Source organism: Pelmatolapia mariae, linkage group LG5, assembly GCF_036321145.2.
Source record: "Pelmatolapia mariae isolate MD_Pm_ZW linkage group LG5, Pm_UMD_F_2, whole genome shotgun sequence".
In the NCBI taxonomy this organism is placed as follows: domain Eukaryota; kingdom Metazoa; phylum Chordata; class Actinopteri; order Cichliformes; family Cichlidae; genus Pelmatolapia; species Pelmatolapia mariae.
Genome location: NC_086231.1, coordinates 30,001,978 through 30,025,480, shown reverse-complemented (window position 1 = coordinate 30,025,480; position 23,503 = coordinate 30,001,978). Strand labels below are relative to the sequence as shown.

Below are 23,503 nucleotides of genomic sequence, written 5' to 3'. Positions count from 1 at the left end.
TAATTGCTTAATGCAGAGCCTGGCAGCGTTTATGGATGCTGAACTGCGCCTGTGGGAGTCACTATAGCCCACAATCTGACTAATGAAGGCCAAGTAATCAAGCTTCAGACTCATCAACCATGTTTGCAGTAATTAAAAGGTTTATGTTCAGGATCAGGAGAGCTGTTTGAGTCAGTGTCAGAAGCCAGATTGGATGTTTATTATTTCCGGGAGCTGAAGCCAAAATCGAAATATTTGACACAAACTCCACTGCTCTAATTGTTCATTTAGTTTATATAATAACACAATCTGATCATAAACGCAGCGAGCTACAGTCTTCGCATTGACATTCGGGCACGGAGGGAGCACGCGTAAATGTACACCATGATGGATATAAATCCAATAATCAATTGTGTGCTGACTGCTGTCTGTCTGCATCATCCTGATCTATTCTGTCCTGTGGGACTGTGAAGAGGACAGTAGGTTAAAAACTACACGCATCCTGGTGAGAATCCCACAGAGAAATAAACACTAAATGTTGCACATAATCAAATTTTACCAGAGCAATTCACGTAACGGTTATTTTACATCTGTGATCTCTGATGATTCCCAATAATAGAGTCAATAACTGAATGAGAGCTGAACACAGTGTTTGTGTTAGGATATAATGTTACACCTTGTCTCAGACATGCTGATATCCACAAGGATTTCCTAGCAGAAGTTCAGCCTCTGCGGGTCTCCGGGGATCATGACTGACCTCATAAGGACATCAGATGCTGGCTGTTTGCTCACCATAATCTGGAAATGAACACAGTATTACAGGATCACCAGGACAAAACCAAACAAAAATATCTAAAAATGAATAACCATTAGCATCATAGTTTATCAAAGTCTTCTCAGAAAGCGAGAAGATGATTTATTTCAATTTAAGAAATATGTCTTTGGTGTTTCCAGAGTGTCACCTCTTCTCTGTAATAGAAGCAGAACATACAACAGACCAGTGAGCGTGCTTTAGTTAGGGACAGGGCTCTCTCTGGTGGCAGAGTTTTGCTAGTGTTACAGTTAATGTTCATCGTAAGAGGGATTCTGGTAAATGTGTTAAGCTATGCACTCTCAATTAAGAAGAAAAAAAATCAATTAAAAAGCAAATCATAGCTATAGTTTTTTTTTATTCGTCCCATGTGATGGGGAATACGGGAACTTTTCTGTTTACCAGTGAGCCGAGCCTAATGCTGTGGGTGCGCACTGCTGTGTTGTGGATCCCCCACTGCTTCCTTGATTACAGCCAGTGGTTGCTTTGCAGCAGCCAATTAAAATCAAATACCATTCTCTCACATATTACCACCATTGTATTTACTTGTAGATCAATTCCCTTCAGCTGCGCCATTTTACATAATGAATGCAGAGGCTTTTGATGTGTTTGCCTGGTAGGGGATGAACGCACCACGGGAGGAGCCGATGGAGGGCCTGCTGTTCTTACCTTTTTGCCATTTAATAGTCAGAAGTGTAGGCTTTATTAAGACTGAATGGTAATAATGTGGCGCGCTGTAAATGGCAGACCTTTGCTACCTTGATGAATCTTTTGAAATTCATGAGAAAAGTTGCATTTATCCAGGATATGTTCATTGTTATTGTGACATTTCAGTGCATTTCTCTGTAAATCCCACCTAAAGCTAATTTAGGATTTTCTCACACAACTGTTGGAACAGTACCAATTTCTATTAATCTGCTAATTAGTTCATTCATTATCTGGTATTAGATGAACCATCTCAGGGGCCTTTCACAGGAACAAACAGGTACATTGCTGAATTAATAAAACAGCATGAAAAAAAACCCCCACACAGTACAGCCCTTTAGTAAAAAATTATAAATCCAGAGTATCTAGAGTACTTATTATAGAGGAAGAAGTCTTCAATTTATTTGTATATTAAAAGCTGGATTATTGTTACCTGAAAACAAAGAGCATATTAATGATGCAGATGATTTCGAAGGAGCTTCAGGTAACTGATCTGCATACAGGAGAGTAGCTTCTTTTGTCGTGTTTTCCTCCCTTCACACTGTTTGTTTGTTTGTTGCTCATGGGGGGGGGGTCATCTGATTGTTGGGGATTCTCTGCTTTCTCTGTATAATTGTACGGTCTCTACTTTATAATATAAAGCAACTTGAGGCAAATTGAATTGAATTTCTGTAAAGCAATGCCTCATACGGCCCAGTAGTTAAGTAGATACTGATTAAACAAATGATCACCAGATCTCAGTCCAAGTGTATACAATCAGCAGTGCTACTTTTATTGTTATAGTGTAATTTGTCAAGTGGACTAATGTGTCTATAAAACTCTACTGCGCAATGAATAGTAAACACTGAGTTTTGCTTTAAAACATGCCACAAAAGGTTTAGTTCCTCACATTTAATCCAAGTGCATAAAGAAATGTAGTTAAACCTGAGAAAATCTCATGCTTAATTTTGTGGCGCACACAATCCTTTCATTCTCCCCTTTGTGTATTAAAATCACACTCTCCTATCTCTTCTCGGTTAAGCTATCTGCACACGTTGTTGTGGAGCAGTTGCACCTTGACTTCTCGGTGTAGTTGAACATTAGTCACATAAAGCATGGTGTGAGTAACACATTTATAACCGAGCGCACTTTCAGACCACAGCCAAGACACTGGTGTGTTTTGGGCATTTTACAGTGGGACCTTTGTGCTTAACCTTTGTGCTATATGAAGACTGAAACACTGTTTGTGCCCAGCTTAGCGACACATTAAACAAATGAACAGCCGTGATTCAATTTTTAGAGCTCTGCACAGATGACAGCCGAGTTCTTTCTTTTTTGTGACTAAAGCATAAAAAGCCGTTGTTTCAGTTAAACTGTTACTTGTTGAGAAAAATCTCTGTGAAAAATGAATCTAAAATGGAACAGAGGAGTAGGAAGTTCTATATTTTTTTTTAATTCCATCTGTGTGTAAAGAAGCATTTACTTATGATTCAACCTAATCTACACTTGTGTTCTGCGGTGCTGTTCGTTCTCCAGATCCACCCTGGACAGAGACCGTGATTGCCGGCGTAATCAGCAAAAGGTGCCAGTATCACAGATGCTGTCTCTCAGCTAATTGCATGAAGGCACGGCGGTGCACGAGGCGCAGGTGCTCGTTCTTTTCGTGAAGTCACTTAAGTGCGGTTTGCCTCCTTGTGTATGCTGGAACTTCTGAGCAAATATTTTCCGAGCTCTGTTGTTTCCCATTTAAACAGCATCGAGGATAAAAGAGACAACAAAAAAAAAAGGAAATGTGGAAGCAAAGCAGCAATACAGCAAAATACTACTTTATTTATCTGCAAGGCACAGCTGCTCCTCGGGATCATGTTCCAATGTAACTACAGCAGACAAATTTGAGTTTAAAAAACAAAAAACAAACAAAAAAAAAAAACAGTGCTTAGATTCGTTTTCTCTCACACTTCAGCAGATATGACTCCATTTTAACCAGCTTAGTGTTACAATATTCACAGTAAGACACGCTTATTACGTTGTCTTTGGTTAGAATTTCTGCAACGTCGATGTCAGTTGCAGGTCTGTTACCTCTTTGGAAAGGATTGTTTCAACATGGGAAGGACAAAGGATGAAAAGAAGGAGAAAAAAAATGGGCACTGCAGAAAATTAGACAAAGAGAATAAAGCTGAAATTCTCCTACATAAGCCAACATGATTTATTTAGCACAGAGAAACTTTGTAACATTTCCCTCCACTACCCACCACCACTAAAATCCCCGAAGACAAACTAGTGTACACATCTGGCTCTTGGCCATGTTCCCATGCCCGCACTGTCAGCAGGCATTCTGGGATTGGGTTCCTGCACACAGTCTTTGTGTATCCTCTGACTGCCGCGAGCGCCAAGCCCCTGAGTCACGTTGGTGACGTCCACCAGTTCCCGCCTCTCGGACAGGGCGGTCACCATGTGTTCCAGCTTGGAGCGGATGGTTGTGTAGTGGTGCTGGCGCTCTTTGGTCAGCTTGCGGAAGCAATCCTTTAAAGTGGTGTCTGGAGCTGCCTGGGTGGGCACGGGCTGTCTGGAAGACACCAAGTGGGGAGAGGTGTCCTGGCTCGGCCCTGTGCTTATTTGAGTAATGATGCTGAGATGCTGTGGGAGCTGCAGGTCGGTCTGGCTTTCAGCCTCCGTCACCGACCGCCTCGTCTGAGTCGACACGTGGCAGGTGCTGGGGGTCTCCGTCTCTTTTTCCACTTGCTGCTTTGCAGAGAAATGTGGAGTCGTGCTGCCAGCAAGGATCTCCTCCTGAACGTGCTGCCGCTCCATCCAGTCGTCGTTTAGAGTCGAAGTGTCAGACTCTGGGCTGGCTTTATGTGGAGATGCGGGGTCACAAGATAGCTGCAATGCTAGCGTTTGTGGCTTACGGCTGGGCGTGCTTGTCAGACACCCTGGCCTCTCACTACGCAGGTGAGGGGAGGAAGCAACTGAGCGTTTGAGGTGCTCAAAGATGCCGCTGTTGCGGACACTTGGAGGTCCGTGAGTGTTTATGGGTAGAGACTGGGCATATAGGATACGAAACTCCTCGTCAAATTTCTCAGTTATCTGACCAGAAAGCTCAATCAGGTTGCTGCTGTTTAGTTTGCCATCAGTCCAGTTGAACCTGAATTGAATTTTAAGCACATATAGCTGAAGGTAAGAAGCAGACCCAGCAAGACGGATGCATAACTTTACAGTCTAATAAATCAGGAGGGCACGATGGCTAGCGGGCTCTTACCTGTAGGAACCTGTAGCCACTCTGTTTCCATCAACCAGCATGAACCTCTCGTGAACTTTACCCGTAATCCTCGCTCCGGATCTCATGTAATAAGTTGTGCCGGTTATAGTTCGCACCCTCATTTGCTGCAAAGGATTAGGGACATGTTTTGGGGGGCTTTTTGGGATACCAACTGATGCTCATGTTGTGCACACAGAGCCATGCTTGTCTTAAACGAACCAGCTACATACCCGAAGTTCATCCAGGCGAACGTTGACATTTTTGCACATCTTGAGGAAAGCAGGCGCGCACGACTGGTCCAGCAGGATGTAGACAGGGACTCTGCGCTGGGAGCAGGCCTCCTGAAGGTCCTTAAAGATATCCAGGTCTGTCAGGGAGTCTGTAACTATGGCAATCACCTGCAGTGGAAAATTACAGAGGTAATATAATAGAATTCTCTTTTCGGGGGGCCGCAGCCGTGCTCTCGCAGATGTAGCACATGATTGTGTTTTCATTATTATCAAATACAAGGCCCTATTCAAACAGAGCCGTGAATCTCTGTCTGACACACTCCCTGTAATGTGTGTGCTGATGAGCTTTCTATTGACTGTGGTCTGTTACCATGGCAATCGGCAGTAACGCTTGGTCAGCAAACAAATGACTTTTATACAGGAGACAAGTAGGTGCACTGTAGGGTTTGCCTCCATTTTCCCCAGCTTTGTTTTGCACCCAGATTTCTCCTTTTTCACGAGGAGGAATGGAATTTGACACGCTGCGGTAAAGGTTGCATGTCGAGGATTAGACACGGACGTTTACATATCTTAGATTTATTGCTTCAAACTGGTGTTTTATCCACACGCAGCTTTGTCATTTGTACCACACCTTATTTGGATGATGTGTGTGTGTGTGTGTGTGTGTGTGTGTGTGTGTGTGTGTGTGTGTGTGTGTGTGTGCTTTGGGTTGGGGGATGCTTGTTTTTAAGAGGCAGCATAGAAGCAGAGTTAAAATTCATAGAAACTCAGGAATGGGGCCGTTCCTTTGAGATGACCACCAGCAGTGCATGCTCACTGTGTGCTGTTACAGTCAGTGGCCTTCTTTGTACAATAAAGACATTGTGCAGTGAGTAGTGTAACATTACAAAAGAACAAACAATCTTACAGCTCGACCAGGATTAGAATATTTTTATAAGGATTGGCCCGGCTGTCGGCACATAACATACACAACACCACCGTTAAGCTCTAAACCTGGGAGAAAATCCAGTGTTTGAAAACATTTCTAGCGAAAGAGGGAATGGAGATGAGCGAAGCAAGTCGAGGCACATCTGGTACGCAGGTTCTACACAAGCCTGAGGTGCTACAAACTCCCTCTCTCCTCGTGCTGGAATGTCTCTTTTCAAAACCAGAGGCTGTACTGACAGCTCCCGTCAGGAACATCACATTAAATATTCATGCTTTGTTTTTGTTTGTTGCATTTTTTTCCCCCTGTCCTTTTAAGGTTGGTGATTTCTTCTAATCCAGATTTCAAAGCACGAACTTCTAAAATTCAAAGTGATCAAGGGAGTTCCATGTGGACAATGGAGCCTTTATGGAGACTTTTTTTTACGTTCTCCCTCCAGAAATGATGCAAAAAAAGTGTCTACATATACTGGCTTACTGACTGTGTGGTTGTTGTGGTGGTGATAAGGAGGGATAAAGCCTAGGTGATAAATGTCACCTGACAAAACCAAAATAAAAGTCCTGTTTTAGGATAATAACGCACAAATAAGAGATACTGTAGGAGTTAGAGGACTATTACAAAGGACTGTGCAATAATAATGGTGTAAAAAACAAACTTCAAGTGAATATCACCTTTCAGTGTGATACAGGATACGCATTAAAGGACAGTTTATTTTAAGGGCATGAAAAATAGAATGAATGACAGCAGATAAGTGCGTGTGTGCGCGCCTGTGCGTACCTCTCTGGCACTTTTTATCATGCGCCTTGCAGCCTCCTTGCAGCTGTAAATGCATTCGCCGTAGCTGGGCTGGAAGTGCGCCACGGCCCGCGTCACTCCCCGGTAGGAGCCCGCTGTGAAGGCGGGCCATCCGAGCTCCAGGAGCGGCGGCTCCACGTCTGACACCTCTGGGAAATAAGTGACCGAGGAGCAGTCCAGGGTGCTACTGAGCGACTGCTCGAGCGCCTGTTCCTCCCCGTGGAAAGACGAGCACCGCGGTGGCACGGCGGCGCTCCTGATCTGTTGGATCTCATCGTCCGACAGAAAGTTGGGGATCCTCTCTCTCACGAGAAAGTCCAGAAAGTTATCGAGACCCCCGGACAGCAGCTCCTCCAGAGCCAGCCGGTGCCTCTCATTGTACACTTCCTGTAGGTTCAACTCGTCTGTCCCGCGGGGCTTTGGACCAAACCTCAGAGGTGAGTCGTCCAGGCACTGAGACAGGGCCATCGCCGCGTCTCCCGCTTCCTTTTACCTGAATCACAAAGCAGCGGGCAGGTAACGCTTTGACCTGCAGGAAGGAAATTTGTATTTTGTTGCTTCCCTCCGTTCATGCACGACGTGGATCCGCATTGGCTGCGCGGTGGTTGTCAAACCAGAGCGGCGTCACCAGACTCGCCGAGCCAAGCTGTCAGTGTAATGTAAAGGTTGTCTCATTGGCTCATTTGGAGGAAAACAAGCCTCCTGTACGTCCCTCTGCTACCCTGATCCGGTTACACCGCAGATAGCAGGGATCACCAGAGGTCCCACTCCTACGCTTTTTCGTGAAATCGTGTCTCTGAGGATTCGTTTAGCTCTTAGTTCAACGTTTGTTTGTTTGTTTAAATAAAAACGCAGTTTATTAAGAAATTAAAAATAAAAATGCAGACTCTCTGACTTTAGATGGAAGTAAAAACACAGGAAGCAGTTTACTCATCTGTCACAGTGAAACTCAAGATTAGGACAATATACCACAATCTATTTAATTATAGTAATATTTCACATAAACTTTAAAGTCTACATATTTATGGAGTGATGCAGTTAAGGGAAAATAATCGCAGAAAAATATGCCTATACTTTTTTTTTAACCTGGCAAGCCGGTATAACCAGAAGAGAAGCAAATCCACCAAGTTCCACCAGATCACAAACCGTCCACTAAAGCACGCAAATACTCTATGGCTCTGAACTCTAAATCAACATGTGTCTTTTAACCTTACAGCATAGCATGCACAAGTCTTATTCCTGCACACCGGACCTGCTGGTTGAGTTGTCTTACCCTTTCTTTTTGCGATTCATGTTCTTGATAGATTATCTTTGTTTTTCCTGACTGTAGGCAACGTCTATACCCAGTGAGGACAAACTGGGAGGGGGTAGCTAATCCATGTTCCGTAAATACTGGAGGCACGCATTTGTCCTATATGTTCTGACGCTGTTTTTGTATATACTGTGGGCATCCGGCTGCAGGCACTCTACTTGTTTCATATACACATAACCTAGTTTACACATGCCTAAGAAGTTAGGCTACTGCAATACTTTTAAGTAGACATGTGTCCATATTGTTTGTCCAGTGGATTAGTGGATTTAGAGTGACCTTATCATACTTAATATTACCATGTCAACATGTCCTCGTGTATCTTTGATGCTGCTTGTTGATATGCTTTCCATTTTAAGTCACGATTGCTCCCTTTTAGGTATGCTGTTTTACCATTAGCCCTTAAATTCACAACTTTTCTGTTTAACGCTCGTCCGCTTTTTCCTGTGCGCTTTTACGCGCATGAGGCCAACAAGGTCACAAGGGTCACGGCCGTACAAACCCTTTTTTCCCTTACACTGCGAATAACTACCACTCCTAATTTGAATAAAGGGAAATGTGTTCTTCTGTTTCAAGTTAAATGCAGACAAGTCCAATTAGGCTACAGTTACTGTGCGTCTGCGTAAATTGGTGTTATCACTATTATGCTTGTGCGTAACTGTCTATTTTAAGCCGGTGGTCTAATAGGCCTGTGCTTTAAATGACAATTCCCACAACGATTAATATTCATAGTAGCTCTTCAAGAGTATTTTTTTTCTAAAGATGACAGCCATCTATTGAAAAAAGCATGTGACCTAATTAGGGTTATCTTTTGGGTGATGAAGCTCAGTGAAACGGGAGATGAATGAACTGTCAAATTCCAAATATACACAATACAACCCATCTGATCGACCTGCTTTGTATTGTAGCTACTTATGCCATTGCAGCTACTTATAACCCGTGTGTGTTGAATGCACTGCCTTACCCCTATAACGATATACCCAAATGTGCACTGGGCTCAGTATACGTACCCTCCTCCCCCTTCCACACACACACACACACACACACACACACACACACACACACACACACACATCCCCATCTCATCCCCGCCCCTCTCCAAAATTTTAGATGAAAGGGCTTTTGGATTTTGGATGACGCTCTGTATCACGTGTTCATAGGAAATACACTCGCTATAATTTTTTTTGGAGCAGCCTCGTCCTGCACCGCCGACCATAGTTGTTTTGCAGTCTTCATACAGTGTAGCGGAGGGGTGGAAAGGTAATGTAATGTAATGTACCTTGCCGTGGTCACTGACGGGTTCACGCCAGTTCACCGGGTTCACTTGAGGAGAGCTCCCACCCCCAGCTCGCCTCCTCTTCTTCTCAAAGCGCAGCGATCGGAGCTAATCCAATATTATTCATTTATATATTAATGTCGGATTCCATTTTTTCCCACCGACGGCTGAGGTAAGGACACATCTTATTCATCCGAAACACGAATACGTCTCACTGGGTGACGAGGTGCGATCTCCAAAGTTGTTTACTGGAATTATGTGTCGCTATTGAATATTGAATTTTCATCTGGTGCTGTAGTGGAGGCAGTTTATATGAAGTCGCCAATGTATAAAATGGCGACAGTAGGTGGAGGAGGGGGGTGGAGGATTTTTTTGGGAATATTCATAAGGTTATATAGAGTGGCAGATCGCCTTTGGCAAGTCGGCTCCGAGGCGGTGTGTTGCCCCACAGCCTCGTGAATGGAGTGAAACGGGTTAACTCGTCAGTTTGTTACAGTTACAACCACGGATCCTCCGTCGGGCTCAAATTGCGCTCCTTCTCGCGCTATACAATGTGGCGTATGTGCTTATTTTATTGCACAACGCGCTCTGTTTCCCCCACTGTGCTGCGAGTGTGAGTGCTTTTACTTGTGAAAGACTTCTGAACACAGTAGTGTAGCAGGCTTGTCGACTGATTTGTTTTTTATAAAAAAGAAAAAGAAAACAGCCTCCGAGTTCATAGATGTTCAAACTGTACGCCAAGTATCAATTTTCACCTATTGATCGCTCACTCGCTGCAAATTTATTTCTGTTGCCAGAGTAGAAAGGTAGGCCTGTATCTCTGTGCACAGGACTCTTTTTCTTTCATTTCCTTCTCTTCCTCCTACCAACATGTGCTGGTGCCCTACACACACTCTCCCTCTCTCTCTCTCTCTCTCTCTCGCACACACACTATACATGTACAGTAGAGTAAGTAGAGCGTCTCTTTTGGCAGATATTTCGCAAATTGTGCACTATTAATGATGCATTGAGATATATATATATATATATATATATATATATATATATATATATATATATATATATATATATAGTGTGTGTGTGTGTGAGTGTTTGCTCCTGTAGGGCACATTGTCATTTATCTGCACATAAATATTGACCCAGCTTTGAATGCCATGTGTCTGTCTCTGGCTTTAGGGGAGGGACCTCTGCGCTGACTAATGTTGCCTCTGTGAATCATTTGTAGGTCCAGTGTCCATAGCACAGGAGACAACCCCAAATTATTCAAGCAGTCAGCTAGACAGGCATGGTTCACGGGTAATTTTTGGAATGTATTTTAATTGTTTAACCATGCGAGCTTATTAGAAATGACGTTGGGTCATGGAAATGACTGCACAACTCTTCTGCCACAGAGGTTTTCCTCAGACAGGAGGTGTTTTTTGGGGCTGTGTGGAGCACAGTCCAGTCTCCAGTGAACGTTTCTGCACTCCGATAGTTAATTTGCAGGCTGTGTGATGACCAGCAAAAACAAAGGTAAATGAGCTCTCGCTGTGCTGCTCCGGCAGACCGGGTTCAGCTTTGGCCCGGTGAGTTGAGTATGTGTGGAGGTTTTCACTCTAGCAGGACACTTACACCGGGGGAATGTCAATTCCCTTTTGTGGATCCCTGGGAACGGTCTTCCATCTCCCTTCTCGGAACTGCTCTAATGAGGCCAGGCATATTGCCTTTCATCCCGCACTCCCTGCAATTAGGCACAGCTCATAGTTTTCGTCATGGCCACAGCGGAGTGTTTGTATACACAGACACAATGTAGTGGGCCAAGAGTGCCCACTCCCCTCCAAAAAAACAGCATCTCTGCCCATGCCATCCCTCCATATACCTGGCATACTGTACTTTTAAGGATGTGGTGTTCTGAGTTCCAACAGCAGTCGCTGTGGATGTTATGTTTGTGTGTGTGCCTCCCACAGCTTAAAACGAATCCCGTGCCAGAGAATACCAAGGAAGGTCATATGGTCATGATTTGCAGATTTAGCTGACATGGAGTGTATAACATTCCTTGGGTTCGGAGAAGAAAATCAACTATCTAATGCCAACCAGATCTATTTCCAGCCGTTTTATACAAACAAGCATTCATGATAGCGGCATACCTCATGATCCTCACAGAGAATTCTCCAACACACAACGCCGAGTCCTATTTCTCCCACCAAAAAGGTTGGCGTTCAAAGCAGGTTCACTTTTATTTGGGTCTTTCATCCTTTTTGGTTTTGCTTTTGTCAGCGGACCAATGCCGTATCGAAGCCCGGACCGCTCAAAAGGCTCACTAAAACAGCATGTTTGCACAGTTCCAACCAAAAGAAACGTCCGTGCACTGATGGGTGGGAAAAAACCTTGGGGCTAGTGGGGAAAAAGAGCCCCTGCCACTTTTTCTGTCCCATGCAAGAAAGGTTTGGTCAGCAGGAGCTGGCATTTACCAGGCTTTGGCAGTTAGAAGAGGCTGTGATGTCAGCCATTTTAGGATGGACAGTACAATGTGCGATATGCCGCCATCTTTCTTCCTTTTCTTCTTAAGTTGCCAAATGAATGCCTGTAGTCTTGGCTACAGAACTGAAGAACTTATTCATGAAAAGTGATTTTTAAAAAGATGCATGACTCAGATTTTTTTTATTTATTTATTTTTTATTCTCAGCGCACCACCGTTTACTCGTCTGTCATTCATTTGGGTCACGGGTAGAAGGGTTGGCAGAACAATGTAGACATTTCAACAGCGAGCGGTCATATTAACACAAAACAGGGCCATCCGAAAAAGATGCCGGCAGACAGGCAGAGCGCGGTAGGTATGTACTGTACCGCCTCAGTCACCGGGCCTCCGCACAGATTTAGCAAGATAAAAACAGTGACGGGAGCTCATTTGTGTCCCGTTCAGCTGTGATATTCCTTTCATCGGCCCGTCACACACATGAGAACAGTGCGGCAGAGTTTCTTTTTTTTTCCCCCACAATGTGATTGAGAGAGAGGGGGGGAAAAAAGCAAAGTTGTTGCTGCAGACCTCACCCAAAGTTGACTGAAAGAGACTTGAACCATGAATGGAGTTTTCAAAGATGGCTGGCGGGGCATGTGGATTAAGTTTGTCCTGCACCGGATGCAGTCCAAGGAATTCAGCACGCACGCACGCGTGTGTGTGTGTGTCTTGAGGTTGGGTGGGTGTGGATGAGTGACTCTGCTCTGTGTGTGTGTGTGACATGGTGGGCAAGGGGAAGAGAGGGGTTGCCATGGCGATGTTAACACATGAGTGGCACCACCGACTGGTCTCCCAGTGGACGAGGCTGCAGTCATGGAGGTAAGAGGGGGGGCGGTGTGCGTGAGGAGGAGGAGAAGGACGTGGACGAGCTGGCTGACAACACCTGCGTCTCAGACATTCAGACACTAATACGCACACAAACACACCCATGGAAAGGAAATAATCAGAGCCCACAATGGAGACTGAGACCACACACTGAAACCTCTTCATATGTCTTCGGCTGGACGGGCTGTGGAGAGACCTGTGCGCTCTATTAGCGTAGTTCTAATGACCCTGATGTCTCTGAATTGTTTTTCAGCACACGTAACGCTGGAGCTCAACACTCACGCTGGCACGCACGCACAAAGGTGTCCCCAAAACTGAAAGCTGCCCCTCATTAGATGTCAGGAAAGAGCAGCGCGTCATGACGGACACGAGATACGAGCAGACGCGGCGGAAACCGAACAATTCGACAGTCGGCCGCGTAAAGGCTCCCAGCACTGGATCACGTTTCCCTTATAAATGAGGCGCCATTGTTCCCTATCTCTTCTCTGTGCAAGACAGTAATTGCTCTCTGTCTCTGGCTTATATTTGGGTGTCCAGCTGATCCACTCACATGGCGTTAATCTATTTAATGGACGTTTGGCAGGAAAGATTCCTGCTAAACAGATTTTTTTTGATCATTCAAATGTATCTGTCAGGAGTCCCCCCCCCATCCACCCCAACCACCAGCAGAGAGAAAGTCTTTTTTTTTTAACAGATTTTTTTTTTTTGAAGGAGTCTCTCAAGACAGCCGTGGATCACTGTCACAGCAAATTACACACAAAATAAATGTTGTCATAAGTGAGAGAATTTATTCCTTTTTTTTTTTCTTTTTCTTTTTTTTTTTAGCTCTTCTGTGACTGTCACACCGAGAGACTCCTTGCCAGTTATTCAGTTCAAAGAGAAAGATTTTTCAGAACGGTGCAGGTGCTAAATGCTGCGGAGGTGAGGTGGGAGTGTGTGAGGACCAAGCGTAGAGAGTTGCGTGCCTACAAGCGTGTCAGCGGGGAGGAATATTGAAACAGCACAGCCTGTCATCATCGTCAGTCATCCTCACACTTCACTCCCAAATGTCTGAGTTCTGTCTTCCTTTGTCCTTCTCCCTCCTCCAGCCTTCGCGTTCTCATTCATGTGAACGGGGCGGCACAACACAAACGCCAATCTCTGTTTGTTCGTGTCAACTGTAGGTGACCCAACAATCTGGGAGTGTCTGAATCAGTCATCAGACTGTTTTGAATTAAATTTTAATGTCTAGCAACCACTTTGCAGCCTCGCCTCCCTCTTCCGCTGGCAGCAGCTCGCTGTAGATTGGGCATGGTTTTTTTTTTTGTTTTTTTCCCCCTTTTTTTTCGTGTTGTAATATTGTAATTACTGCAGCAGTTTATGAGGTGATGGATGGGAATACATGCTGCTCTCTTTCAACTGTTTTTATTTTTTTGGCCTGGAAAAAAAAAAGGTGGTAGCACTCACGTGGTTGCCATTTAAAAGTAGACGGGGATATAATTAAATATTAATGAGATGTAAATATAATATTGTTATGGAAATGATGGTGTAAGAGCACATGAGGCTGTAAATCTTAATGCTGCTATTAAATCAGGCGGAACGTATAAACCCCATCAGAATTTAAACCTGGCCTAATCCCATTTGTTTGGAAACGCTTGTTTTTTGGGGGGGAGGAAAGAAAAAAAAAGTGTAACGGTTTAAACGTGGTTTTAGTCCAGCGAGCGAGGACTCTCCGTTTCTCCCCCTTTGGAGCGTGGGTGTTCGGAAAAACACGTCTGAGAGCTCTGCCACTTTCCCTCACTTCAGATACAACTCCCCTGGTCAAATGAGATGAAAAGAGTTTCCTCCTCGTGTGTCCCCCCCCCCCCATCCCACAGAGACGGTGCCACTGCGAGGACATACAACACACCGAGGACAGTGATCGTCTGAGCGTTGTCTACCTCGCCGCTGAAACACAAGGCCGGGCTTTTCAGAGGGAACCATTCAATGGCTCCCTGTCTGGGAAGCCCTTGTCTTGTGTCTGCTCGCACGTCTCGCTCGCCAGATAAAGCAGCCCATTCTTTAGATAGGTGACCTGATTCTTTATGTAACCTTTCTCAACTTTTGGCTTGTTTCAGGTTTTCTCATGCAGGAAGTGGAGTGTTTCTCTCGGGGAGGGGAGAGCGTCTGTACTGGGCCGGCGTCTGTCTCGTCACAGACCGGCATCCCTTGCAGGGGCTGCTATGCCAGTCGCAGCCCACAGCCAAAATTACAGTACCCTCTCCGTGAGTTTAGTTTCAAACACATCCTGGCACATAATGTGCTCTCTGTTGGATGAGCGCAGCGATTGGGGCAGCTCAGACAAACGGACCCAGCGCTGATTTTTTTCGCAGAGTTCTATAGCATAGGAACATCTCTCGCACAGATGTTTCAGATGTGCATGACTACATCCCTCTGCTGCATGAAAGCTGACTTCTAAATCCCTCGTTCCGTGGAACAGCCTCAGTGAACCCCGTGTCCTCACCAGGGGTTAATCGAGTGTGCCGTCAGAGAATATCATGACCTCTCTGGCGGCAAAACATACAGCACATGCCCGCGTCTGGATGCAGAGAACCGGGATTACTGCATAAGATGCTGGTGACCTAGTTTTTTTTTGTTGTTGTTGTTTGTTTGTATTGTTTTAATTTTAGTTTTTTCCCTTCTGTCAGAAAGCAGCAGCCATCAGTAGAAATGAAAAAGAGGCAGTTATAAGGAGGACGTCACAGCCTGTCTGGGATCAGTGTGTACTGTTGAGCAGTCATTTGAGGGTTTTAATTCTGGAACAGGTTCATCTTTTATTTACCATCCAGCCAGCCGTGGTGAACGCGCACGTGGATGCAGTAAAATGAAAAGTCTGTGAAAGTGCTCTTCAGTTAGTGCGAGCGCAGCGTGCCAAAAAAATATGTGCTGGAAGTATGTGAAACGATTTCCTTTGTAAGCAGCAAACTGCAGCACGCCGTGCTTGAGGTATGCCGGATTTGAACAGAAAGCAGGTTTAGGGGGAAATTAATGCGGCTGATGTCGTTCTCAGGGCGATAAACCTGTGGTAGAAGGTAAAGCTTAAGTGATATAGAAAGATGGTGATTGGATGAGACCCGTTTTCAGCAGCATGTCACACATCAGTGCCTCTCCAGTCTCAGAAAAGAAGACGGGAGTGAAATACAGAGGCTCTGCGCGTGTGTCAGAAGTTCATTCAGAGGGCAGAGGCTGCGGAGCTGCGCCTCTACTTTGATATTTTTTCATGGGTTTTTTTTCTGTGTTTAGCACTTACGGCTGGTAAAATGACTCTCAAAACCTCTCTACTGCAAATGCAGACTGCAGTGTGTCTGTCATCTTGTCCTACAAACTTTGTTAAATATTTGCGAGAGAACAGAGGCACGTTTTATAAAAACGCGAAGAAGGAAGAGGGGAAATGTTGAAGACTGAAGTGACAATCCATATCCATCCGTATAATTGGAGTGTTATAGAAAGGGAAAGCCTGTGGAAGTGTTTTGCTAATGGATTTGTGCACTCAGTGATGTGTGTATCGTGTTTGTATGCATGCACGCATTGCCATGCTGCTGGCTGAACAAATGCAGGATGAGACGGATTGAGCCGCCAGCTTGTATCTAGCTTTGGATGTGTTTGTAGTAACCTTATGAGAATATTTCAAGTCCTCAACAGTACTGTTGTCAGCTGGCTGCTGCAACACACACCAGACACGCGAGTCACCTAATTTCCATTTCCACATTACATTATGCCCGGAAGGTACGCCGTAACGTGCAATGTAAAACAAATGGCTCACATCCAAGAGTGGACTAATATTGTTCACTGAATTTAACCTTCATATGTCTGCTTTATAGCAACAAACCAAAGAGGAACAGGGCGGGACGACCTGCGCATGTGACAGATGCTGAAATATAGTGCGGCTCTCCCCTTAAAAAAAAAAAAAATTTAAATCAAAAATCAGCTTTTTAAAAGAATTCTCATTTCTAATCGCACACGCACAATGACAAGGGAATATTTCTGTAAGACACAAATCTGTGCGCATATTTTGCATATTTGTGGTTGCTGAGACAATGTGAAAGAGTCTGTGGGGTTAGATACAGTGAGCACTATCAATTTGCAGTGGAGTGCATCTCACTCAGCGGGTGCGAAAATCACCAGGGACAATATTTATTTAATGATATTAACCCTTTCCTGAATGCAGGAAACAGAGATCTCAGGACTGAAAGGAACCCAGCACCATTATGTTAACACACTACCTTTATCTTTATTTTACCAGCAAGCAGCATTTTGATGATGTTTTGTCAATATGGCGAAGCTCTACTAAATACATTTCAGAAGACACATGTTATCAGCGACGAGAAGGGACGATCATGAGGCAGCTGTGGGGAAAAAAAACAAATATCAGTGAGATTAGTCATTTCTGACTGCGTGTATTCAAAGTGCGTGTGTGTGTGTTTTACTGTCTGTTAGTGAAGCTCTAAATTATATTAATATACTCGTTACTGGAATATGAGAATGCTTTCTCATATTTCCTATGCCTTTCGCCTTGATATATTTAATGCTAAATATTTTTTTCGGCATTCATGAAATCAGCCTAAAATCATTTTAAAAGATGAATAATAACCAATAATTTGTGCATGATCTCTAATGTCACTTTTAAATAATCTGCCTAGCGAGCGAGATTCATGTTACCTCGTTCTGTACGGTAATTTAAGGTGACCTTCCTCTTTGATTATGATCATAATAAAAAAAATCTTTTACAAAATAAAAGCTCTTGACTCTTTTACTTTGGTGCTGTAATTGCTGATAAATACACTTATCACACTGAATTTCCACCTACACGTATTACCCTGTGTGGAGCTGTTAGCGTCCTCCGCACTGCGCTCACTGTAATATGTAAAAATGTTTCATTCTTTTCATTTGGAAGCATAGACCATATACCTGCATTTCATCTTTGTCAGGTCTTTATCTTTGATTCGCATGACATTCAAGTTTAATGAATAAATGTAATTATCTCACATTATATTCCTCCGTTTTGCCTCCTCTCACTGCTTCTTACACGACGTTTTTTGCACTTTTTAAAGATGAAAGAATCACACCTCTCTCTTCTTTTGTACTCTTTCCTCACAGGTTCCCTGGGAGCTGTTAAACTTGTCCATGTGGCAGGAGTCCTAAAGTGGCAGAAGGCATGAAGCAACACTGTGATATCATAGTGGCTGGTCCATGACACTAAATTCCATTCAACCCTCTCCACTATCCACCCGCCCTCTGTTCTCATCACACCGGACAACCAATCACTCACGCTCCCATTTACACAAAGCTGCACCATGGCCAGCAAGAGGAAATCCACTGTACCCTGCATGATACCATCCAAATCCAAACATGTGCGTGAGGAAATCATACTGGGCTCGCTACCAGAACTCCTACCAACAATCCCAGAAGATAGCATACTCAGCATCTCTGGAGAAGAATCTGGGCATTTCTCTCACAGCTCCTCCAAATCTGAAAGTGGCAGTGAGATGCAGAAAGGAGGCACGTACAGCTGTCTGACTTGCCGTTTCGAGTCCAGAGATCTCAACTACTTTTTGGATCACATGCACAACTGCCACTTAGACTTCAGGGCCCAGCCCACCTTCTACTGCCTGAACTGCGGGGTGTCAGTAGTCCGCTTCGAGGCTCTCGCTCTGCACAACGCCAAGGCCCACCCGAAGATAATGCAGGGCCTCGTTACTGCCTCTCTAGCCGTCAACAAGAGAGATGGCGTAACAACTGTGGAGCAAAGCCTTTTCACGGACAGCGGAGAAGACTACAGAGAATCTGGGATCTCCCTCACCAAAACACCAATTGCAAAGATGATGAAAGCCAAGGGGGAGCACAAAAAGATTGTGGTTTCTCACACTGTGGAGGTACGGAAGATTGACACTGGAAAGGATGTAGACCCCAGCATGCTGACAAATGTGCCTGAACTCCAAAACGGGGCTCTCAGTATTTCTGGTGCCCCAGCTATGCCGAGGACCACTGTCACTCACGTGATTGCGACGACAGTGTCCAACCAAGTCTTTCACCAGCACACTCCCTCCCTTTACTCTCCCCCCTCCTCTGATTCCAATAAAGACCTTCCAAAGGTAATGATCCCCCTCAGCAGCATCCCCACCTACGATGCCGCCATGGACACCAGCAGCTTTCTCAAGACATCCTTTGGCAAGTTTCCCTACCCGACCAAAGCAGAGCTCTGCTACCTAACAGTGGTGTCAGAGTTCCCCGAAGAGCAGATCAAACTGTGGTTTACTGCCCAACGACTCAAGCAGGGCATAAGCTGGTCTCCTGAAGAGATCGAAGAGGCCAGAAGGAAGATGTTCAACACCGTGTTCCAAGGTGGAGCACCCCAGAAGCAACCGACCACACCACGGCACGTCAATCACATTGTAACCCACCACACTGTAACTGCCCATCCAGGCTCAAAAGGACCAAACTTTCAGATGGCCAAAGTTCCATACAGTGGTGTAAAGGCCAGGTCTGTCGGAGTCATAGCCACACAGGCCAGCATGTCAACCAACCCCCACATTACCCGGGTCTCGTATTCTACTCCGGTTGTCCCCCCAAAGTTCCCCTCTGTAGTCAGAACTACACAGGTACTGACCAAGAATACTGAACCCACTGTGGAGCCGGAAAAGAGCAACGGCCTGGACATGGCTGGGAGCAGCGGTTGCGTCAGTAGCACCAGCAACATTCGAAGCAGCAGTAGCAGCAGCAGTTGCAGCAGTAGCAGCAGCATCAGCAGCTATTCCAGCAGTAGTAATGGTGTTGACAGTTTCACCAGGAAACCGGTGCACAACAGCGGCCCAGCCAACGGCATCAACAGCATTGCCACTTGCTCTGCCAACATTAGCAATAATGATGAGCACTGTGTTGCTGACACCAACGGCAAACCAAATGTCAAAAGCAACAGTTTACCAATCGGATCGGAAGGTTCAAACAGTAACAAGAGTCAAGAGTCCATTGACAACACCAGCAAATCTAACATCACTTGTAACAATCATGACAGCAGCATCATCAGTGCACAAGAGCCAGCCCACGCCTCGAAGCCCGACGATGATCAAAACAATTACATCCACGTGACCAACAACAGCAGTATTAGCAGCGAATATCCCAGTACTACCTGTAATGACAGTGTCCCTAACCTGAATCATGCCAGCAAATCCCCAACTGAAAGCACCAGCACCACTGTCATTACAAAAAGCAGCTCATCCATTATTGAAGAAGGTAAAAGCAACAAAGACTTTCCCATCAAAGGCATGTCAATCTTACAGCAGCTCATTAAGGAGGAGGACGCATTTGCCGGGGACAAAAGCTGCCCCGAGCTCAAGCTTGACCCCATCAAGATCAACTTCAAGAGGCTGAAGATGACTGAACCAGAGGCTACATCAGAGAATGCGCATCAAGAACACAAGTCCGAAACTGCGGAGGGGTCGGCTTGTCAGGCGTCTTTTTCTCCCCCCTGGGGCCACAAGACCCCGCAGCAGTTGCACATCCTCCGGCAGGTTTTCTCCAACACCCGCTGGCCCAGCAGCCAGCAGTACGAGGAGCTAAGCATCCAGACGGGCCTTCCCAAGTCAGAGGTGGTGCGCTGGTTCAGCGACAGCCGGTACAGCCACAAGAACGGGCAGCTGAAGTGGTTGGAGAATTACCAGCGGCCGCCCGCGGAGTCGGAGGATGCGAGGGGTCACGGAGATGCAGAGCTCGAGCCACCCAAGGACACTCCGGCGGCCAAAAAGAAACTTGCTGAGCAAGACATGAACAAGCACCTTGAAGGAGAAGCAGGACTGAACTCAGGTCAGCGGGTTGTGTGGCAGGATTCATACTCACCGCTGCTGGGCCTGATGGGATCCGAGGGGAGCGGCGAGCGAGGCCAGCGTGACGAATCGGGGCAGCCGGGAGCTTTGCAGGATCTCTGGTCAGAGCGAGCGGAGGACCACCAGCAGCCAGTGGCTAGTCAGTCACTCATTGAACAACAGACTGATTCCAATCAGGCCAGGTATTTGAGTCACAGCAGTCCTTTTTGCACACCACTGAAGCACACATTTCACTCACAGTGCCTTGTGATATTTTACAAGCTCGGTGCTATTTATCAATCAAGAAAACAAAAACAACGTAAGGCAGGTGGAGTGATGAAAGGGTGACAGCTTGTTGTTTGTAGTGACTGCTGCATGATGTACAGTAAAAAGAAAGCAGGAGAAGCGGGTACAAGTACTCATGCTGTGTAGCTTATTCAGGCAATCAAAGGTCTGTGTTTAAGAAGCTATTTTTAGATAAGTAGGAGTCTGGCCCGCTGAATTATAGATTGAGAGCGCATGCTAACATATGTGAATAAATCATGACAATTGTCTTTGGTGAGTTAGATTTCCGAGAGGCAAGACAAGCCATACGCAGGCATCTTTTTACTGTGCTACCCCCCACCCCCAAAAAAGCCCTTCACTTTTACAACACACTGCAGCAGTGCCATACAACCAGAATGATCCAATCGCATCCTCACGGTTTGTGTATGTTTTGTTTGCCTGTCTGTCTGCGTGTGCTGCTTAGCAGGGATCGCCTGAGGATGGAGATGCTGGAGGTGTGATGAAGCAGGCCTGCTCTCGCCAGAGGACCATGATGTTCAAAAGCTGGCTCGCTCCCCTGGCCGTGGTCTTAACACAAAAGAAAAAAAAGAAAAAAAAAAAAGAGTGTTCATAATGACAGCAGATGTGATTGTAGCTGGACCGTTGGACTCTGACTGTAACTGTGAATACCCCCCACCCCTCCTTCTCCTACTCTTCCTCCTCCTACTTCTCCTCCTCCTCCGCCTCCTCCTCCTCCTCTTCTTCTTCTTCTTCCATCTGCCATCACTTCCTGCCATCGTCAAAAGAAAGAACTTCTCACCTTTGAGTCCTGTGATGTTTAAGCCTTTCATGCTTCTTTGTGGTTGTGTGGGGAGGGTGCACAATGAGGTCAGTACGAGGGATCAAAGACAAGAAAGAGAAAAGACGCACACTGACTGGAAAACTGACTTGAATGAGCGAAGATAGGGTAGGATAGGGCCGAGAGATATTGTTCTGGGGTCAGAGGGAGAAATATATATATATGATTGAAACTGCACTATAAAAGAGGGTTTGTACTGACTGGACAAACAAATGATGTGTCAAGGATATGTTATTGTTGGCTTTGTGATATTTTTTACTTTTTTAGCAACCAGTACTTCAGCACTGCCTTGAATTTTACTTTTTTTCTCCTTTATTTGGTTTTTCAATTCTATTTACTCTTCTATAGTCACTGTAAGTCCAGATGCAATCAAACATGTTTTATTTAGATCTGTATAAATGTTGGTGATCACTTTTGCAGTTCAGCTACACGCAAGAGACTATATACAATGCACTAATGAAGACAGCAATGCTAAAAAAAAAGAATCACACTGCTCCACAGTAAAGGTATTGACTGCTCCGTCAAGATCAATACACTACACTGCCCTGCAAACTGAACAGAGAGAAGCCTGTCACGCTAACGTTGCCTTACTCAGCTCTGTCCATGTGTTTATATGACCTGTCTGTCCATCACCTTGCTTTCCAGCTACTGTGCTGTCCAGAAGAGAAGAAGAAAAAAGATTTAAAAAAAAGATAAAACATGCCAGTGCATTGATGGTCACTGTTGGTCTATATCTGTGAAACAATCTTGTGCTGCTTTCTGTACACTTGGAGATGTTTAACTTTAAGCTGTAATTGTATCAAATATTGTTACTGGCAAAATGTTGTTTAAAGCAAAATTATCAATTTGATCCCTAGACACTGACAGAGTGAGATATTGTGCTAGCTAGAGAGCCAAATGAGGAGATCTTTGCTCTCCTCTGAATTTTCTTGTTTATATGAACATACAGTCACTACATGAATCCTACTAAGCTGCATCTTTGTCAAGCTGCTAATAGCTAAGAACGGTGCTATACCATCCAAAGTGAAATTGGAGGTTGATCTCCTACCAGCAGTGTATGCACTTGTGTCGAATGTTACAAATTTATTTTGGTTTGAGATAAATGGAATCTGGACTTACGGTGTTATGATGACTTAAACTTTTATGAAATAGTCTGATCATAAAGCACTGTTGTATCATCCTTTCTACACTTCTGAATCTTTACAGAATAAACTGAATACTCACCAAGCAGAACAGCCTTTTTTCCCCCCCCCCCACCTCTTTTGTTCGGCACCTTGTGTTAGGGGTGAATATGAATCATGTGGTGTTAGTCAAATTATTCAGTGTGATGAATGTTCAAGCAGCATGCAATGTGCTAGGACTGGAGAAATGCACACAGCCTCACCTGCTGGCGAGCAGCTGACAATACAGTTTGTGCCAGAGATAAGGGGGCGGCAGGCAACACCCAAACATCTCCATGTCTGTAGTGTAGACCTCCTACATCACATTCAGGGTGAAGCCTTCCAGTTTTTATTTTTGTAACTTTTTTTTTTGCCCACATGAATTTAATAACACCAGCTTGTTTTCCAGCTTAAAGTATTTCAGGGCTCTGTTTCAGTTCTCAGGGCTGTTCATGGATATAGGAATACAATTTAGAGCTCATGTTTGTTCTCCCATTACAGGAAATAAAGTTGTGTTTAAGAATGCTGTAAATCGGGCAAGAGAGCCACCGTGGCTGAAGCTCCAAACCCAACAGGCATCCGTTAAGCTAGGGGGCCCTCCTCTGATCAGGGAGGGGGAAATAAATGCATCCATCCAGCTACTGTCTTTAGTTTATCCTTGTCAGGGTTGCAGGGGCGGGGGCTGGAGCCCATCCCAGCTGTCTTAGGGCGAGAGGCAGGGTACACCCTGGACAGGTCACCAGTCTGTTGCAGGGCTACACTTAGAGACAGGCAACCAGTCGCACTCACAGGCAATTTAGAGTTACCAATTAA

At 45.1% G+C, this 23,503-nt stretch overlaps 2 protein-coding genes across 4 annotated transcripts; one reads left to right on the top strand and one right to left on the bottom strand.

The window, feature by feature from the left end:
• Positions 1-3,317: 3,317 nt before the first annotated feature.
• Positions 3,318-7,996, bottom strand: fam83d (family with sequence similarity 83 member D). The gene is made up of 5 exons (XM_063473189.1): positions 7,957-7,996; positions 6,666-7,176; positions 4,964-5,131; positions 4,734-4,858; positions 3,318-4,619 (listed from the first exon to the last, which is right to left on the bottom strand). Exons 2-5 carry the CDS (start codon positions 7,149-7,151, stop codon positions 3,752-3,754), a joined length of 1,647 nt encoding a protein of 548 aa, XP_063329259.1. The 5' UTR covers positions 7,152-7,176; positions 7,957-7,996; the 3' UTR covers positions 3,318-3,751.
• Positions 7,997-9,147: 1,151 nt separating this feature from the next.
• On the top strand, positions 9,148-22,752 carry zhx3a (zinc fingers and homeoboxes 3a). 3 transcript variants are annotated; one of them, XM_063474697.1, is made up of 3 exons: positions 9,148-9,440; positions 17,706-20,610; positions 21,156-22,752. In XM_063474697.1, the coding sequence occupies exons 2-3, from the start codon at positions 17,903-17,905 to the stop codon at positions 21,190-21,192; spliced, it is 2,745 nt and encodes a 914-aa protein (XP_063330767.1). In that variant the 5' UTR covers positions 9,148-9,440; positions 17,706-17,902; the 3' UTR covers positions 21,193-22,752. The 3 variants fall into 3 exon arrangements, with proteins under 3 accessions (XP_063330767.1, XP_063330769.1, XP_063330768.1); XM_063474699.1 differs by having other exon boundaries at positions 21,159-22,751; XM_063474698.1 differs by lacking the exon at positions 9,148-9,440 and adding an exon at positions 12,427-12,584.
• Positions 22,753-23,503: the final 751 nt, after the last annotated feature.

What these genes read in the sequence shown, in the direction of transcription:
- fam83d (XM_063473189.1), bottom strand. Translation starts at nt 7,151, where the DNA reads ATGGCCCTGTCTCAGTGCCTGGACGACTCACCTCTGAGGTTTGGTCCA. An exon ending in TGATAAAAAGTGCCAGAGAG is followed by an intron (nt 5,132 to 6,665) that starts GTACGCACAGGC and finishes TTTCCACTGCAG; the next exon opens with GTGATTGCCATAGTTACAGA. An exon ending in GTGGCTACAGGTTCCTACAG is followed by an intron (nt 4,620 to 4,733) that starts GTAAGAGCCCGC and finishes AATTCAATTCAG; the next exon opens with GTTCAACTGGACTGATGGCA.
- zhx3a (XM_063474697.1), top strand. Translation starts at nt 17,903, where the DNA reads ATGGCCAGCAAGAGGAAATCCACTGTACCCTGCATGATACCATCCAAA. An exon ending in ACTGATTCCAATCAGGCCAG is followed by an intron (nt 20,611 to 21,155) that starts GTATTTGAGTCA and finishes TGTGCTGCTTAG; the next exon opens with CAGGGATCGCCTGAGGATGG.